A 19,432-nucleotide genomic window follows, 5' to 3' on the forward strand; every position below is an offset into this window, starting at 1 on the left:
CATTCTCATTAAAACAACTAAGTGCCTTTATTTATAAGGTAAAATAAATGTACGTAACAATGTTGTTAGAGGCAATGTCTGTTGCATGCATACACTGTGACTTTTTTACATACAGTTGTAAACATCATAACACTAGGAAACAAATAATTTTAAGATGCTTTTAATATAATCAACAAAGTAAATAAACATTTGAATCCTTAATGGAATAAAATTTAATAACATTTACATTCTAATGATTTTTAATTGTACATTAGTAACAAATTATTTTTATAAGGAAAACAGTATGTCCATGTACTCAGCATTCCTGCAGCATTAGCTCTAGGTGAGGAATGTAAAATCCTGAAAAATAAGAAAAATCTTCAGCTGTTGGTATAACAGTACTTAAAATATGACAAGAGATGTAAGATATATTAGAAAGCAGAGCACTATAATATTGTGCTTTTGTATCTCTCCAGACAGCTGAATGATTTGAAATTAAATCCTGAAGTCTGTACTTAGTTTCAGTGTGAGGTTTTTTTCTGTGTAAGAACAGGGAGATGTCAGTATGCATTTGATAGGTAGTTGAATCAGTTCTTCCTGACATACACTTATCATCGTTAACTTTCCAAAATGTTTACAGATCTGGGATATTTTCCATTTCTTGCTGCCTGAAACAGCTCTGTGTTTTCTGTTCTAGGAACTAAGTACCTACAGCTTTTATTCAGTTCAGCTGAAGATACGTGAATTTAGCACATCTGGGAGAAGTTTGTCTGCAGAAATCTTAAGCTGACAAAACAGTTAAAGGTTTTCTGAGACTAGTCCTCAACATAAATATTGTGCCCTATTTGTACAGATTGTCATTAAAAGCATTAAATAAATACCTCCTTAGCGAAAATCCACTGATCTCCTTCCATTGCGTGGCTGAAAGACAAATATCCAATAAGTGCTCCATAAAACTGACTGGTTTCAGTAAGAAAGCCCCACCCAAATCAGTATGTATAGAAATTGGAAAATTTCTCAGTTCTGTCAACATGATCATCATTAAAGATAAACCTGAAACCAGTTGTTGTTTAATGTATATCCACCTTTGGAGGAGAATCATACAGCAAAAATTACTGTATAGAGATTGAAGAAGAATTATGCCTATCTTGTGGGATTTTATAAGGGGGAGAAAGCTACAAGAGGTCACTTTAAGAGACCATTATCCCTCATTCTTTTTGCATTTTCTTAACGTGCTTCCAGACTGTTGTCATTATTGCATTGTAAGTGTTGTAATTAACAAAGAAATATATGTCACTGGATTATTTTTTTTTAGACTGTTCTTTATCATAGGCACAAAGTTTCTCTCTTTTCACCATGGTCATTTCAGAAATATTTTGCACTACAAAGGAACTTGATCCAATGTCTACTAAAGCTGATAAAAATTCTCTTGCTGAGCTTAAGAATTTGCTTGTTACTCTGATATCATGAATGCATCGATGTTAATATTACCCATAACTTTGGCCTGTCATAAGAACTGTAAAGAGCCAATCCTGATACATAAGAAATATAACTATACAAACTTGCCTTCTTTTCATTAGCCACTTCCTTATTTAAATAGAAAAAAAGATTAACCAAAATCAAGATAATTAAGTTTGACTTGCCATCTTTAACTTGCTCAGTTTTGCAAAAATGGAGTAAAAAAGCTCTATGGCATCAAAGATGAACAAAGTAGTTTCATTCTCATGAGAATTTCTGTGCCTTGTTTCTAATCTTACTGGTCAAAACACAAGGAAAATGGGAAGGTCAGGCCCTGTAGCTGTTTTGATACAGTGTATAAGCATGGCATTGTATTTATATCACATGCAAATGTACCATATTGAACAATGCTTTAGAAGAATTGTCCAAGATGGCATATTTTCTAGAACTTCAAGAATTATATACATAATAACCAATGACTTATTAAGACATGGCATGGCATCATGTATACGCAAACATTAAGATGTATACAAAAACTCCTAATATGCCTTTATTTTAAGCCAAGAAAACATTTGGAGCAGATCTGGAGTAGTCCTATATGGCGGGATGCTCTTACTGAAGCAAGTTTCCTCAGTCACAGTAATTCTTACTGTAATAATTCACTGGTTTCTCTACTTTTTGCTTTGTAGCACTCATCACTAAATGAAAAGAAAACAAGTGAAACAAACCATACCCTGTAGAAAAAGTAGCCTCTGCTTTGAATCGCTCCAGGTCCTTGAAGTTCTTCCTGAAAAAAAGTATTTTAAATCGTATCTACTCTTGTAAATGAATACATGTAGAGGGGTTCTTTATGTACATATGAAAAGTGTTTCTTCAGTACTACTATATATTCTTGCCCCATAAGGTATGCTTTGTATGTATTTCTCCGTGTCAGTAACAAGAAGTTCATGTTGTCATGTAGAAGGAGCAGAAAACACATGAATGAGGGCCACATTCTTCAAGTTTTGGCTCAGTTCAGAATGCTTTAGAATGGTACTAGTAATGATGAGCAGCCTTTGCCTTCGACTCTCCAGGTTTCATTACCTAGACACAAGCAGAGTGTCTTTATGGTATCAGAGTCTCTACAGACAGAGTAGAGCTAGTCTTTGCACTTCGCAGAAGGACAGCAATGCAAACCTTAAATATCAGAAATACTTGCACTCTTCCCAAGAATGAGATCCCAGACTGTTCCCAGAGGTGTACCGTGATCACACCTCTCACATTAACTCCCAAACAAAAGACCAGTGCTTATGACATTCTATACTGCCAGTGCTGCACACTTTGAGAAACAACTGTCTACTGATCCATACAGCAAGAGGGGAGAAAGAATGATAAAGAAAATAAAAATTCCATTTCAATGTAACAAGTACAAAGCATGAAGTATCCAGTTGCTTTAATGAGACCTCTGTGATTAGAGAACACATAAACTTAATCCCAGGATTTTCATTGCTTGTGGTAGTATCAGATATATGAGTGAAGTGTCTGTCCTGCAGGTGGGGAGACAGGTCAATTGAGAGACAAAATAGTTCAAATCTTGTGTTTAGCAGAACATAAAATTTAGTTGGAATTTATTTAGCAATGATAGTGTTTCTCAATTAAAAACTAGGGTCATGTGATCTCTTGGCTCGTGATCATAACCTGAGTTGTCATGGAAAGAAATCACTCCATGCTCTACTCTAATGCTGTAAGAATTGTGTAAAACAGGATGACTCCCATCATCTCCAAACACAGGAGTAACTTCAATCCAGGGAAGCTCTCTGAGTCTTGTTTTTAATTTTGACCTCAGTTCACCACATATACCATTATACTCATTTCTTTGAGTATATTCTCATTATTCGCATTTCTTTACGTAAAATATCAGTATGATTTTTATTTACATTGTCCATCTCATTCTAGCATTACCTGGGTTTGAAATGCCCATCTCAGATCTATAATCCATTCAATACTATAGTTTTTATATTTCAAAAGGATAAAAATTTGTCTGTTAATGGAGTCTTGTACATTGCCATTTTAGTGTTTTATTGTATTTATATTTCATTATTTTTCTACTTTTTCTATTCAATGCATGAACAAAAATAAAAACAGAAACAAAATAGGCAGTTGCTGCAAGTTAAGGAAATTGATCTAGAACATAAAGGGAATCAAGAGTACAATTACTAATATGGAATTGTGATTTGTGTTAATATGTTATTCTCTGCTTACAGCCAGATACATCTTAAAGACGATTACATAGTTTCCTTGTGTGATTTCATGTCAGAAGTTTGGTATTAAAAAACAACTGAAGCTAAAAATCTGTCTTCATTGTAACACCCACCTTCTAAACTTCCAAGGGTTTGGAGATGTTAAAAAATAATTAATACATGCTGTAACATATATGCATGTGTATTCACGGACCTGCATGTGTATATGTATACATGCATATGTATATATGTATATATATTTGTGAAGTATGGTTATTTAGAGTTTTATTTTAATGCCTGCCCTCTAGAAGTTATCTTGTTCTGTCTCTTAGATTGACTTGGCAACAAAATGCTCTTGCGTCTTCTTTCCTGGATCATATTGTATCAGCCAGGATATAGCTCAAGAAGAATCAAATTCATGATAAAATCTGTGTCAGTCCAAACTGGGAAGAAAGAATAAATTTAATAAAGCATGTTTCCTCCTTCACCCATCCACCTTTTCAGTTCCTTGTCTGGTCGGGGAGAGAGGTGGGTGTGTTTATGTATAGCAGGTTCTGTTTTTCTTCCCTGTGGAGGAGGAAGAAAATGAGCAGCAAGCTAACCCTTCCTGTAGCAGTCAGTGACACCAGAGTCCGATAGTCCAACCAAAGGTGGGCAGCCCACAGGAACATGGGGGCTTCCTGCTCCCCAGAGGATCAGAGTTCTTCTGCACGTCTTGGGCAGAGTTGCTTTGATCTCTACTGGCTTTAAAGTTCACCTGTGTCACTTCCCCACTGGCCCTTCCAGGAAAGATAGATGTATTTCTCACAGTTGGGGAATACTTGCACTACTTTTATTACTGATGTCAGATTATTTCAGTATTTTCTTAATTTTCTTATAAACTGCTATGACCCTCAGCAATAACACTTAGAGAGGATTTTAAACTCTTGTACTAAAATACATCAAAATCTGCCATATAAACAAATATGATAAGTGGAATATGGATGAATTTCAAAGATTTATTATGACATTAAAATAGATAAGGTACACGCAAAACCACCAAACCAAAATGAAATTGATTCCGGAAGAAGCTAGCGTTTCGTAAATGTCTGGTGTTTATGCACTGTACACCAGTAAATAACACCTTTAACAAGGTGACTACTACTCACAGTAGGAATTGACAAGAGGAAATTTTAAAAGTTGCTTTCTATAAAATGCAATTCAATTTAGAGCTGTTTTCATTGTTTCCTTAGATTTTGTATTGGTTTTATGAATATTTTAAAATGGCTGTATTCTGTAAGTGTTGACCATGTCATTACTTCTCTTGGCTTCAGCCTTACAGAAGAAAATGTATTCAAGTGCATATTTAATATTACACATTTTCCTTGGGATTTAATGAGCTCTTCACTTTGTAGGCCTAAACACCAAATGTAAAAATGTTCCAAAATAAATAATCATTTAAAACATATAAGGAAAAATCAAAGGTGGTTAAGTCCATTAATGACTATTTTATATAATGGTCCAGATGAAGCCTTCAGCTTGGAAGGTGTCTAGGCTGTGCCTACCAGAAGCTAGAGAGTATACCAGAGGACTGGTCGCTCCACACTTCCCCTGGTCCTTCCACCTTTTTCCTGTGTATGCACAGCAAGACACTGTTAAACACAGGATACTGGACTGATGAGAATATAGTCTGAACTAGTGTGGCTTTTGTTATTACGCCTTCTTTCTTAGAAATTGTTACTATGATATGACTGTGACAGCTCTATGTTCCATTCCTTTTCAAACAAATCCTAGTTAGACTACCACCCTTATTCTGCTTAAGGATTGATGAAGTTACTGCACCATCTACTTTAATCTAATCCAGTCATCCACAATAGCATTGACTAATCTAGAAGATTCCTGTACCTGTAGTTCACAAAACATGGTTTACTGTTACTCAACATGGAAGTTGAAAGTGCCACAGATTCTGTGTTCAAACTTTTAGCTGGAACTACAGTTCTTACGTAGCAAAGAGCCCAGCACTGAGGGTGTGGACAGTCCCACTGAAATAATGACCTTAGTTATGCGTGTCCTTATGTATTTAGCTGGGTTAACATGTAAGCATAAATGTAATATCATGACTGCAAAATGAAAGACTGCTAGTTATCACAGTGCAGAATGATTGGAATTCTAACTGTTGCTATTTCTGTGTACTACTAGTTATGAGTACAGTAATACAAATAATAGGAGAGAGGTCTTTTAAAAATGAGACAGGGAAAACAATGGCTAAGGAAACACATAATATTCATCATCCTTCATTCATTTCTACTTTAAAAATGTGATGAAAATAAGGTACCTTACAAAAAGAAGCTTGACAAACTGTTTGCCTTTTGCTACAAAGTTATATCTGCCTGCTCTGGGCTCATTCCCAAACACTATAGCTTTATAGCTTTTTTTTTTTTTTTTTTGGTCTGTTTTTTTAATTTCCTTTGCAAGAAATATTTCCAAACACTATCCTAAAGAAAGGACTTTTTATATCAGTATATGTTTACACTTTGTATCAGATAGCTAGTATACTTTTTTTTTTCCCCTAAAGATTTGTAAAGTATGGACTTTGATGTTTCTTTGATGTAAAAAATAAGCCTTTAAATTGTTTGTCACATGATGGCTTGAGAGCTCTTAAACAGAAACAATTTATTAAATTTCATTTGTGAGTTGTTATAAGTATACTGTTTAGCAGTAAAATTGGTTAACAGTAGAACTGCCTATAAATTACTTGGAAATTCTTAATGCTGTAGGTCATAAATAATATATGTTTAAGGAGTAGATAAGGTTTGAATTCCAAACAGGGGAAAAAAAGAACCTCCCCTAGAAAATATAACCCAACTGCAGTATAATGGTATAGATAAATTTGAAGGTATTTTCTTTTTATAGAAGAACTAACAGATCCATTTTGATACACAGGCTCTGTTTTCTACCACTGTTCTGTGTTAAGCGTATATTACTTCAGTGGTTTTAAATGTTAAATATCAGCAGAATTATTTTTCCCTAATTAAAGAATTGAAAAACCTCATGTTTCTAATGAAAATACACTAGTGTGATATTAAATCGTGAAAATAAAAATGTTATGAGCAGAAAGGTCTACATGGACATTTTTAGAAGAGCTAACAAATCACAAAGTGTGAGAATCCAAGCATGCAGAGTTTAAGATTACATACGTCCACTTTGTATCTCTTCAGTCTTCTCTCATTAAGCTGGGGAACGAGTTGCAGCAAAGGATGCAGGACAGACGACTGAGAGGACACGAACACAGACACATGAGCAACAACGAAACTCAGACCTTATGATGCAAAAAAAATCTCTTCCTGCAGTATTGGCTTATGGACTAAACGTGCATCAAAAAAGGTCTGAAGATGTTAATTGAGAAACTTTTTTCTTTTTTTTTTAACATTCTGACCTAACCACAAACAGGTACCAACAATTATATTTACACTATGAATGTGACTCACAGCATGATGGAGGGAAAAGCTATGCGTCCTCACCTTTACTCATTGAAAGTTCAGAACTGTTTACAGACTTCTTGCCCAGGCAATTGCAGATATTCAGATTTTGATCAGCCTCTGTGAGTAGTACAGAGGATATTTCTATACAGTACTCCTACTAACATTTCTATGATTATCTACTATGGAAGTTGATAGCTTCAATCTCCATTATACTGAAAAGTTCATTTTACTTCAGAATAACTTAAATTGCAGCAAGATTTTTTTTTTTTTTTTCTCCAAAATAGTGTGCAGGAGGGATCCATTCTCAAGTAAAATTTGTAACCATGGCACTGGACACCCTACCTAAAAGACAAGGTCCAGTTGTGAAATTCCTTGTTTTCAACAAGACTTTATGCTTACAGACATAAGCAAGCATATGCAGTAAGCAAGCATAAGTTAAGCACAGTGGCATAGTGTGCAGCACAAGTGCCTCCCTGGCAAAACACAACCATGTGGGCTTGTGGAGAGAGGTCCACAGTGAGAAATAAAGTAGAAAAACCGGTGTTCCATCAACCAATTTAAACCTTCAGCTCATGTAAATGTAATTTTAAAATAATGCATTTTTGATACAATAGTTCTTAGAAAAGTAATACGACAAAGAGAATTATAATATATGGAATAACTGGAGTTACCAAAATGTTAATGTACTAAATAGGTAAAATGAACTTGCCTACTTGGAGCCAATTTTGCACTGTCTGCCTAAGGTAGGCAATGTGGCATCATAATATCTAAAGAAGTAGAAGTCTGATGTGAGTGGAGGAGTTAAAGGGCATCCCAGCTGGCCACTTTGGCTCTGCTTTGCAGTCAGTGGAGAGAGGTTAATAGACCCAAGGAATGAGGGATCTCACCTAAGTTAGTATCTCTGAGAACTGGGCTAGAAAACAGCTAAACCAGAAGAAGTGAGAAAGCAGTAGTCTCTGGGGGCAGGCAGGGACAAAGGTATTCAGGATGGGGACAAAGTAGGATGCAATAACCTCTTAAGCAGGAGCAGGAGCAGAAATAGCTCATTTCACTGTGCCCTGATTACCATTAAAACCTCCAGAGAAGCACAATCATGACCCCAATATCAGCAAAATCACTTTCTGGGAAATATGCCACATATTTCTGAAGAAATGTAAAGAACAAGGCAAAAATGGACATTGATGTTTAAGAATGATTGCTAAGAAATGAGAAAACATGAATATGTTTAAGTTTCTCAAAATCCTATGGTGCACAGGAAAGCCACATAGATGCACAGAAATAACAGATTATGTTTGCACTTTAAAAGCAAGAATGGATCACACATAGTTTATATATTGGTTTATGAGAATATTTTTATAGCAACAATACTAGGCTATTTTTAAATAATATTTTCCATCTAAAATATAATCCAAAGTCTGAGTGAGTCTTAAATACTATTTTGCTTGATACACATTTATGACATGCACAAATAAGTACATACAATTTAATTAATAATTGATATAAATTCATTAAGAGTTCTTAATACTTATGGTCATGTTCTCAGCTTCTATAAATCTGCATTATTTCACCGTGTATATTATGTTCCAGTACCAGAAAAAAATACTTGGTCTCGTATTTAAATGTTGAAACTACAAGATTAAGATGCAGTTGGGATTCCATGAATGTTTGGTCGGGGTTTTTTTCCATACCTGTACAGTACTGATGATCCTCTCCCATGTTATTAAAACACGTTCTGTATCTTAAACATGAAACTCCCAGTTCTGAGCTTGCTGTACAGTTGGAGAAACTGCTGCAAAAAGGAACATTACCTTGTTTTTATGTACAAGCACACATGTACTCACAAGGAGGTGCTATGCCACTTACCATGGTGTCTGAGTTGCCTGAGTCATGAGTCTTAGAATAATGAAATAAGAACTGTTCAAAAAAATTAAAAGTGGGGTTTTACTACAAAACAGGGCAAGGATCTTATGATTTTCTTGACAATTTTAGTGCGATCATAAAACATACATAGAAATCTTACCCTTTTGGTGTTGTCTTTTTCATCTAAACCCTGTGGGAATAATAATCAGTAGAGAGGCTTTTATTTGTTAAAAAAAAAAAAAAAAAAAAAAAAGAGAGAGCAATGGACAATTTTGATTACATTATAAACTTTTCAATACTGGATTGGAATATTGTACTTCCTTGGCAGATATATTACATGTCTTTACTTATTGTAACTACTTCTTTCAAACTCTGCAGAGACCATTGATTACTCTCCACTAGGAGAGTAGATGGGTTTAGTGGATGATCCTTTGTATATGCCTAGACTCTCCTGAGTAAATTTCTTTCTCCACTGAGAGCTCATCATTTTTCTAATCTAGATCAATAAAACCACCTAAAACCTTGTATCCAACCCGGAGATAATTTTCCAAACATTGGAGTCTCCCTGTTATCTTTAATAAGTGTTGGACATACAGCATTTCAGAGTAAGAACTGATAGTATTACTCCCAGCACTGAGTGACATTTCAGATACTGGGTCTTCAGAATTCATTGTAGACGCTGGCACACTGAGATACCAGGTTTCAGAAATGCTACATAGTCTTTCCTGTATGTTACCTGTGGTTTCTGGAGAAATCCCATGACCAAAAAGCAAAGTTCTTCCATTGTATTGGACACCTAATACAAAGAAAACATGAACTCAGGTATCACACTTTTAATCCTACTGCATATAATAAATAGCATCAAAAAAATAAAGTAACCTCTGTCTGACTCACCTGAAGCTGAGAATCTGTAGACAGGTAGGCAGAACATGCGTCGTCTATCTGTAAAAGTTCACACAGTCCTTTTTTAAGAAGTCACATTAATAAAAACAAGTGAAATATGTATTTTCAGAAACAGTTCAGTGCAGCTAAAGCCATGGCAAGCTTGTCCACCATTAAGGAATCCTTACAGGTACATTCATGAAATATTTTTCATTCAAAGAAAAAAAAGACCTTAATAACATAAAAAAACCCGTATACTTTATCCAACAAACACATACATATCTGTGTTTTTTATTCACTTACCTGTGTCATGCCCCTCTTATTTGTAACCTTCTCAGACTAAGTCATATTTTAAATTACGCTTTTAATCATCTGGGATATGGACTATGAACTTAAACCTCTTCTGTGATATCTTTGGATTATACAAAACTGCGAAGAAAATGATAAAACTAAAGCAAGTGATTCAATGAGCAGCCCTCAAATATAACTCTTCCAATTGGATTCCAGCATCCCTGCAGGTGTATGACACACACATCTCTTGAGTGATTATGATATGTGCCAGCACATCTTATGCATGCCAGTCAACTTGTGTGAGTCACCAAGCAGCCAATATCTGAGGTTTGCACTGATTTCTTTGGCAAATGAGGAGCCTTACCCGTTTTTGTTTAAAGGAGGTGATTCCCAAATCACAGTACTAGTAAGAGATGTATTCAATATATTTCAAGGGATCTAAACTCAAAGAGCACTGTGGAAGAAGTAGTTGCTGATGAACATAGACAGTCAGCACAGAATGGAATGTGACACACATAGACACAAAACCAAAACAAATAAATCCACAAACCAAACCCAGAAGTCCCAACTCCCATTTCATCTGGATCAAAACAAATACCCTTTTAGCTCTACATCTTATCTCCAAAAATGGCCAAATGTCAACACCCAGGGAAGAGCCTAAGACAAAGCCAGTGGTTGAGTAAAACCCATGATCTCCAACCACCAGCTATGTGTAGTGCAAGCACTGTGAGTTGGAAGCAGCTCCTTTGTAATAAAGCTCAGTGAATTGTTGTGCTGTGAATTTGACCAATCTCTCTCTGAACCACTGTAAATTATTAGCATCCATAAAGTCCTGTGGCAAGGGTTTCCTAAACAGTGCATGAAATACTGCTTCTGTTTGTCTTGATCAGTCTTGTCAAAGCTATCTTCATTCAGTGCTATCATGGTCTTGTCTTGGAAGAAGTAATGAATAAGTGATTCCCACCCATCATCTCCCTACTGTTGACTACCTTGTGTAGTCAATTAATCACATCCTCCTTCTGTTGTCTTTTCCAGGATGAAAGAATTCCATAATATGGAATCATTTTTAGTGGAGTTATTAATCAGAAAAGGAGAAGAAATGGAATAAAGGATATTTGAATTAATGGAAGTAATATTACCAATCTTGGAAGTAATATTACCAAAGCTGAAAACTTTCCATAAGGAAAAGAAAAAATCTCCAGTACTCCAACTGAAGTTGCACAGTTTAATAATAACAAAAAAAGAGGCTTAACTTTTCATTATATAAATTTAAAATTGTTTCAATAGCAATTTCCATTGGTATGTGCTATTTTTTTCCCACTGAATATTTGATACTGTTAGTCCAGGTGCCAAAAAGCTCTGCCAGTCATCTTGTTCACAGACTGCATAAAATAAAATAAAGAGCAGGCAATGCAATGGGTCTTATAATTTTATTATAGGTAAAAAGCCCTAAACAGCACTCTTTAGCAATTAAAACATTAAATGAAGAAAGCAATAAACAAATAATGCATATCTGGGTACTTCAAGACAAGACATGATTCATTTCTCTAGAGACAATCTATGAGAAAGCATTAGCAGAGATAGTGGGAAAGCTAATAGCTCACAGAATTCCCCCTTCAAATAGTTTTTGTTGGTAACACATCTTTCCCATTCTCTTTTCCCTTCATCTTGCTGTTGTTTGTCTCTGGGTATATTGGTTCAGCTTCACTACTTTCAGAGGAAGAAAATGTAGAGGGAGAAATCAGCAGTGAATGAGATAAACTAAACTGAAGTAATTTTGGTAACCTAAATTAAAAATTTGCTGTTTCTTCTTGGTGAGGGATTTTTTTGTTGGGGTTTTTTGTTTTGTTTATTTGCCTGTTTTGTAGTTGGAGATGACTCTTAGACAATTACCATAATTCAGTAGCAGGACAAGCCAGAGACTGCTTTGTGTTGGACACAATGCAAGGCAAGGTATCTCTCAGCTGAAGCCTGCATGGACAAAGAAAGGGCTGAGGAAAAGCCACAGTTTCTGTTAATTCCTTTTTTAAAAAATTTAATAGTTTCAATCATCCTTGATGCATCTGCTTAGTAATTTTCTCTGCAATCTCAGAAATGTGGCCTGAGGGTGGGAGCTTATGAGTTGTTTGGTGCTGATTAAATAACAAAGAAACAAAAGGATGCGAGAGACAAGTACAGGAGCACAATACTTAGTTACAAAGTTCCCGTATTTATAAACTCAGAGTCATTCCTGGAAAACACTATGTTAATTTAGTGGCAGGGCTTCTGAATAAAATAACAAACTGAAAAAAGTAACGAACACTAATAAAAGTAACAAACAGGGAAGAACTGATTCTTTTCACTCCAAGAGAGTGGTGAACTGATATGATTCTGTAATCAGGTTGATTTAGGTTACACACTTATGCATCTAATTCTCTTTCCTTGGACCCTCTCCAGTCCTGCATTATTCTTGATATAACAGTAAGTTTTATATTGCTTATGTTACATAATTTTACACAGCATTTAGTATATTATGCATACTTTTTTGTTCACTGAAATCAATGGAAACTTTGCCTTTGCCTACAGTTGGCATAGGGGCAAATCCTGTGTTGCAACTAGCAAATCATAGCAATAAATGCAGAAATGTATAAAATAGGGTTTTTCAATCCAGAATGTAAATAATTTTCATGAACTCCTTAAAGCTATCAGGACCTTACTTCCCAGAAGACCATTTTTCCCCAGGAGATAAGTATCACCAGCGCTTGTTCAAGTGCCAGTCTAGAAATATGTTGGTGTTTGAGACAACACTTCCAAAATGAACTAAGGGGAGCTGACAGTAAGGGAAGTGTCTCCTGTAATGGCTGCAATAGGAAGAAATTTACTCTCTGCATCTGTACCCCTGGTGAGTCACTTGCCTTCTAATGTTATCAGAAGCTACAAAATTAAATGTCAACAGAATACTTGAAGGTTACAGCAACACCAGGGCCTGCGAGTTGCAGGCTAAACCCTCTCTGCGTGTTATGCCCTGTCGCTTCATCTGTTCCAAAAGTGCAAGGAAGAGCCCATGTTAACACACGTGTCACATCCTAGAGTCAAAGCGAATGTTCATTTCAAAGATGAGAGTGGAAGTTATAATAGTGATCAGTAGCAAAATGTTAGAGGGCATAATTGACACATTATCCTTTACCTAGTCAACTGAGAGACTAGGATAGGATTAAATACAGTATCCCAGCCCTGTGTGCAGAACAGAAGAAGCAAGAGGTAGTTGAAACAATCCCTGCATATCGTGTACGAACTATAAAACTACCAGACAGGACACTGTGTTGCTTCCAGGGACAGTGACTGGTCATTCACAGTTAAATGACAACTCTTCTCAAACGTAGCTCTCCATTGAGCCAAGACAGTCTTTTCCTGGAACGACATCTCAACACCCAGTCTCAACACCCTACTAGAACAACTGTTCAGATAATCTGGAAAAGAAGATGTTTCACTTCTTCACTGATGTCAGGATAGGAGATGTACAGGAGAATCAGGACTGGAAGAAGAAGTGCCTGAACTCCATGCAAGAGAAATACTGGAGAGTGAGGTGTGACTGTAGCAAGGACGGGCACAGATGAAATGGGAGTATACCATATGGCAGATGATGCTTACCTCTTTCCACAGTTGCAAATCCTCATCTGCCTCAAGTGCTTGGGATGCCATTGGTGCACCTGGAAGCACAAACCACACTTAGCAATGCTGTACAGCAAAGGTATTTTGTATAAGTATCCTGTGTCAGTGATTTAAATAAAAACCCTGAACACAATATGATACCTAGCACACTGATTAACTGCAGAGTCTGAGAGCTTCATGGTCCAAGGAAGTCTGCTGCCCCGGGTGTTGTGGGGTTTGTCCAGTAGTTTCTACCTGCTCTGTTAGCAATACAGCAGGAGGCTTCTTTGCAAGGTCACAGCAGATATGAACACTCACATCTCTTAGCAATAAACATTGTGGAAGTTACACAGGTTTCACTGAGGCTAGCATTAGTCTGTTCTCAGAGATAAGTAGCAGGCAAGAAAAATTGCATGACAGATTTTGAATGCTAAGACCTGCTCAGGAAAACACATTCCAGCACCTACAACCTTGAGGAGCTTTCTGAGAACTCGGCTCACCTACAGCACATGTATTGCAAATTGAGAATCTGGATCATACCTCTTGCTTTCTTGTATGTTACAATTAAAGAATTAAACATGTGCTATGTAATGTATGCTTGCATATGAATAATGCCCATGATATGGACATGATGTTTTTGAGAAGGTGGTAGAACGTACATATGTAACTGGCTTTGTTTCCTCTGTTTGGTGTATGTGATGTGGAAAAGCTCAGTCACTTAGAGGATTAAATATGTTATTAATTGCATAATGCTGCAGCGATGCTGTGCTTGGCTTGGGGGCAGTTCCTTTCTCCATCTGGAAGTCACTGTCTCTGAGTCCCTCCCAACTCAGCTCCCAGAATATCCACCTTTCCACATCATCATTTTATCTGGCAGTGTATTTATAATAGCAATGTATTATTAGAATCTCTGTAAATAACACAAACGAACATCACTAAATTGTGTGTACACTAGACACCATGCAAGTATATCAGTGAGGGGATGGATGTATTGTAACTCACCTGGGAGGGAGATTGGTGCGGGTGAAGGTGGTGCTTTATCTGTACAGTCCTAGCACTGCAGGAAAGTGTATGAAGTCATCTAATTTATCTCCCCGCCCAAAGTTGCTGCCCATGAGCCATGCCTGACCAGTTTATACACTGTTCTTAAAGACCTCAGATTAATAGAGATCTTATAACCTCCCAGTCTATAATTACCTGTGGTCACATTTTTTTCAAAGAATTGAACCAAATTAAAGAAAAAAAAGAGGTGGAGGTAGACTTATCTAGAATGGCCAGATGAGCAGGATATGAATGCCAATTATCTCCATTTGTTTATGTAAAACCATGTAGTGCCACTAATAACAATAATTACTAGAGTAGTTAGTTCCAGGCATTAACGGGTGGATTTCAAAACCACATTTTGCTACTGGCACAGACTTAAGGTGGCTAATTATTCTGGAAGCTTGTTTCTCCAAAAAAAAAAAAAAAAAAAAAAAAAATTAGAGGGGCTCTTAATTTCGCACTATGTTGAAGTGGGATATTTTTGAAATATCTGAGATGTTCACATAACAAGAAAACTGCTTTCCAATGAAAAATTTGCTTCTTTGGATGTTTGTTTTAGTTCAAGGAAAAACACCAAATAAAGTAAAGTTGCTAAAATTCTCTTACTTTGTTTTCTATTCTTAAATTAGTATATTCAAATTGGAGTATTGCCTAAGACTGGTATCCTGGTTGCAAAGAGTGGAACTGGGCAACACTTCAAATTAACACACCTTCTCCATTAAACCTTTGCCTGCCTGGCTCTGAACACTGCTCCTGCCCTTGCCTGGTTCCCAAGGCTTTCCAGGGGGAGCAGAAGAAATCCAATAGCCTGTAAAGCTTAGGACAACAGACAAGAAAGCCTGAATATTACAGTTTGCTGCTTTCCCTCCCCCCCCCCGAGCATAAACGTTTGGACAGAGGAGATGCGATTATTTTACTAGCAACTACGTTTCCTTAACCCTTCTCCACTTACTCACAAAACTCTTATTTCATGTGCAGTCCCATCTGTTTTGTGCTCACACCTAGGACTATGTTCTTCCCAGTGCCGAGCGGTGTCCCACCATTGCTCCATCCAGAACAGTGCTGCAGTCCCCACAGGACTTCACTCATTCACAGACACAACCGCACACACAGGGAAACAATAAGTTATTCTGTAATGTACACAAAATGACCATAGCGGGGAGGAAAAAAAAAAAAAAAAAAAAAAAAAGAGTACTGTTGAGGAAAGCAATTCTATTCAAAAGGAACATGGAGGAGGAAATCTTCCTACCAAATTTACACTGTCCATGACACATTTGTTCTCCTATCCTTCAATTCTGCCAACTTCTAAAAACTCAACTTCTTCCAAGGCATCAGAATGCCAGGTGCACAGTTTCAGTCACTTTTTAGCATGGCATTCACTTCCTACATCTTCTCTCCACTGCTCTCCCTAGACAAAATTCTGGCAATCATATCTATAGGAACAATGATGAAATACTGTGTGCCATTGTCCTTCCTTGCTCTCCCTTTCCTTCCCTCCCCTCTTCCACATCTCCAGAATTTATTTTTAACAGAATATTAAGTATAATGAACTTAGATTTCTTTGATTCTTGATATTAAAAAACCACAACAAATCAGAACAAAAACTCCTGATGAAAGTAACTCACACACATATAATACAAACAATACGCCTTGCACAGCAACTTATTTTGCAATGTTACTTCACAAGGTATAAGTAGTTAATCTATCTGGAGTGGGAAAATAGCATAGAAAAGAGGGTATGTTTTGTTAAAAAACCCATTAGCTGTTCTTGTTTTACAAACACTTCCTGCCACAAAAATAGCAACTCTCAGGTGTAAGACAACATTTCCAATAAAATCAAAGTAATCAAGCTCTATGCCTAAAGAGTTCAGCAGCTCTGTCCTTTCTCACTTAACCCCACTCGCAGCAATTCCTCATGCAATAAATATTGCTTCAGGTTGGACTAAGTGGCTTCCAGAGGGTCCTAATTTTCCTGCAATTCTGTGACACATCTCGTTTCTCTTTTCTTAGCTTTTAAATCAGAGTAAATGATACTTAAAATGAAATCGCTTTTAACAACAGCCGCCTCCCCAAGTTGCTGGAGTGTAGTTTTCCCGGACAGGGTAATCCTGCCGGGCACGAATCCACACGAAGTCCCCCCAAACCGACCCCCGACCCCGTGGCCAGCAGCTGCGAAGTCCCGCGCATCTCTCTGCCTGTCTGCCAGCCCCGCGCCTGGCCCCAGCCCGGCGGCCAGCTCGCTTTGCAGCCCCTCCCCACCCCCGGCAAGGCTGGCAGGCTGCTGGGGTCACCTTCCCCCCCGCCTAAATATTGCAGGGCTGGCAGTGCAGAAAGGGGCTGCGAGGGGGATGCTCCTCACCTTTGCAAGTAGATATCGAGGAGGCGAGGAAGAGGAGGAGGAGGAGGAGCAGCGGGGACCCCGGCAGCGCCGCGCCGTCCCCAGCCTTCCTCGGGCTGCGCTGGGGGGGTGCCGCGAGGGGCTGCTGGTGGCAGAGGCTTCCCATGTCCGCGGTGTCCCCTGCGCTGCCGCCTCCCTGCCAGCCGCTCTTCTGGGCATGCCCTCGCCGCCTGCCCAAACTTTTTAAATCTCCCTGACACGTGGATGAGCATCAGGCTGAGTCAAGGAGGGCGCGTCAGCCGCCATACCCGGCTCCCCCCGGGGAGACCCCCCTCACCTCCTCCGCCGGGGTGACTCAGCCCCGCTCACACCCCGGGGGCTCCACATGTGACCTTGCTGGGACGGTGGGTGCCTCTGCCTGGCATCGAGACGAGGGACTGGGCAGGCTCCAGGCCCATTATTGCACCCCCTGTTAGAAAAAAAACCAACCCATGTTATGAAAAACCTGTATAAAACACCCTGAGCCCTGGTAGCAGCCGCGATGGCTGGCGCGAAGGGTGCCTCTTCTCCGTTTCTCGGCAGTTCGGAGTGATGGAATGGGGGTGGCAGAGGGCAGCATTCAGACACTGTCCCAGCCTGCTGTGGGGAGGAGAAGACGCATGATTTAAAATGGGGAAATCTCACACAGATTTGTCCCCAACTAGCTGAACCTGGGAGTTAAAACTTGTTTGTGGGAGAAGACGGTGGCTGGGCTGTGGGGCTCTAGGGATGTGCACCCATCTGCCCTGGCACCTGCCAATCACTGAGTTTTCTGAGGGACCCCCTGCTGCAGGAGGGTGACTGATTCCTGACTCCCTATTCCTTAAATACACACACACAAAATGCTTCACCATGAAACAGAACTCAGTAATATGGTGATATTTGGTGATTTAAATCCTAATTCTGTGCTTAGCAAGGCATTTTACTTAAAATACAGCTGCAGACCTTGTTCCCAGGTGTCATCTATGCCCATAGATAGCCAAAGCAACTACATTATAGGATATTCAAAAGCACACAGACCCCTAATCTGTAAAAACAGTTGGGCAGTATCCCAAGTGGGTGGTCCAGCCACCCCTGAAACACAGCCAGCCCTGGCTTACCAGCCCTGCTACCCGAGGCTGCCAGTACCTCCCAATGCCCCAGCCAGCAGATCATGCCCAGTCCCAGCGGGATGCTCGGGCTGGTGCTGACCTGCTCCTCACATCCAGCCCAGCAGCAGGACCTGGCTTTCTCCAAAGGCTCATCTCTGACTGTCTCTGCTCCCTCATCACGTGCTCGAGGAAGATCCTGCCCAGCTGAGGTGCTGCTCCAACGCTGAGGTGCTATGGAGAGCATTTCAGGGCAGCATCTCCCAATTTACAGCCTGTCTTTATGATTTGTTTCCCCTTCTTTTTCCATTCACTCCTATTTTTGTGCTTCGTTGCTTTTTTCTGACTTTCAAAGGAAATATTACATCACAGTCCAGCAATGACACAATGATACAATATTAGAGATTGTTATTTTCCAAAACAACATGCCGTTCTTTTTGACCATTTCAGTGGGTTTTGACTGGGGCTGAATGGTGGGTGGTGAGTAAAGCTGCCTGACAAGAGCAGTGTCTGTTACTATGAAACAAAAGATAACTTTGATTTGTAACCGCAGCATTGCTGTCTGCTCTTTGCCTTTACCCTTATCAGTTGTATGTGCTACAAATTGTGCTTTGCCACCCTGAAGACTGTGACAGGCCATCAAAATTTTGAAAGCTTTGCCAAGCAGTGTGCTAAGATGCAATAAAATTCTCTTAGTAATAGAAGTATCTTCCCTATCAGATTCAGTAGCAAAGCTTTCCTTAATATGCCTGGGGACAGAGCTAATCTTTGTGTCAATGGAAAGCCAGTTATTAGACCAGTACATAAATTAAAGAAGCCTGTGTTTTGTATGTATTATTGTATTTCTATCTACCTAATTAAAAGAGTTGTTTTAAAACAATCCAAATCGAGGAATTGCATTTGGTTCTGGTTTCTGTTAATAAAAATAGAAGACGTTTATTTAGAAGATATTGTCATAAATGGGAAGTCATAGCACTGAAAGATATCTCCCTAATCTATCTTGATTCAAATGCATGAATCAGTGTCCTAAGCCTTGGCCTAAGGAAGGATTTAATTTGTTATGAATTTTAATTATTACCTTCTTGTTAAATATTTAATAGGTTGTGAAATAAAATAAATGACAGTCTTGAGAGTGAGATACCT

The 19,432-nt window shown here is 38.4% G+C and overlaps 1 protein-coding gene across 1 annotated transcript; it reads right to left on the reverse strand.

Annotated features, from left to right (window-relative positions):
* Positions 1 to 864: 864 nt before the first annotated feature.
* Positions 865 to 17,328, reverse strand: NMU (neuromedin U). Its single transcript, XM_074865066.1, has 9 exons — positions 17,184 to 17,328; positions 13,781 to 13,839; positions 9,872 to 9,919; positions 9,714 to 9,773; positions 9,138 to 9,167; positions 8,981 to 9,031; positions 6,833 to 6,907; positions 2,171 to 2,224; positions 865 to 900 (listed from the first exon to the last, which is right to left on the reverse strand). Exons 1-9 carry the CDS (start codon positions 17,326 to 17,328, stop codon positions 865 to 867), a joined length of 558 nt encoding a protein of 185 aa, XP_074721167.1.
* Positions 17,329 to 19,432: the final 2,104 nt, after the last annotated feature.

Source organism: Strix uralensis, chromosome 4 (genome assembly GCF_047716275.1).
Source record: "Strix uralensis isolate ZFMK-TIS-50842 chromosome 4, bStrUra1, whole genome shotgun sequence".
In the NCBI taxonomy this organism is placed as follows: Eukaryota; Metazoa; Chordata; class Aves; order Strigiformes; family Strigidae; genus Strix; species Strix uralensis.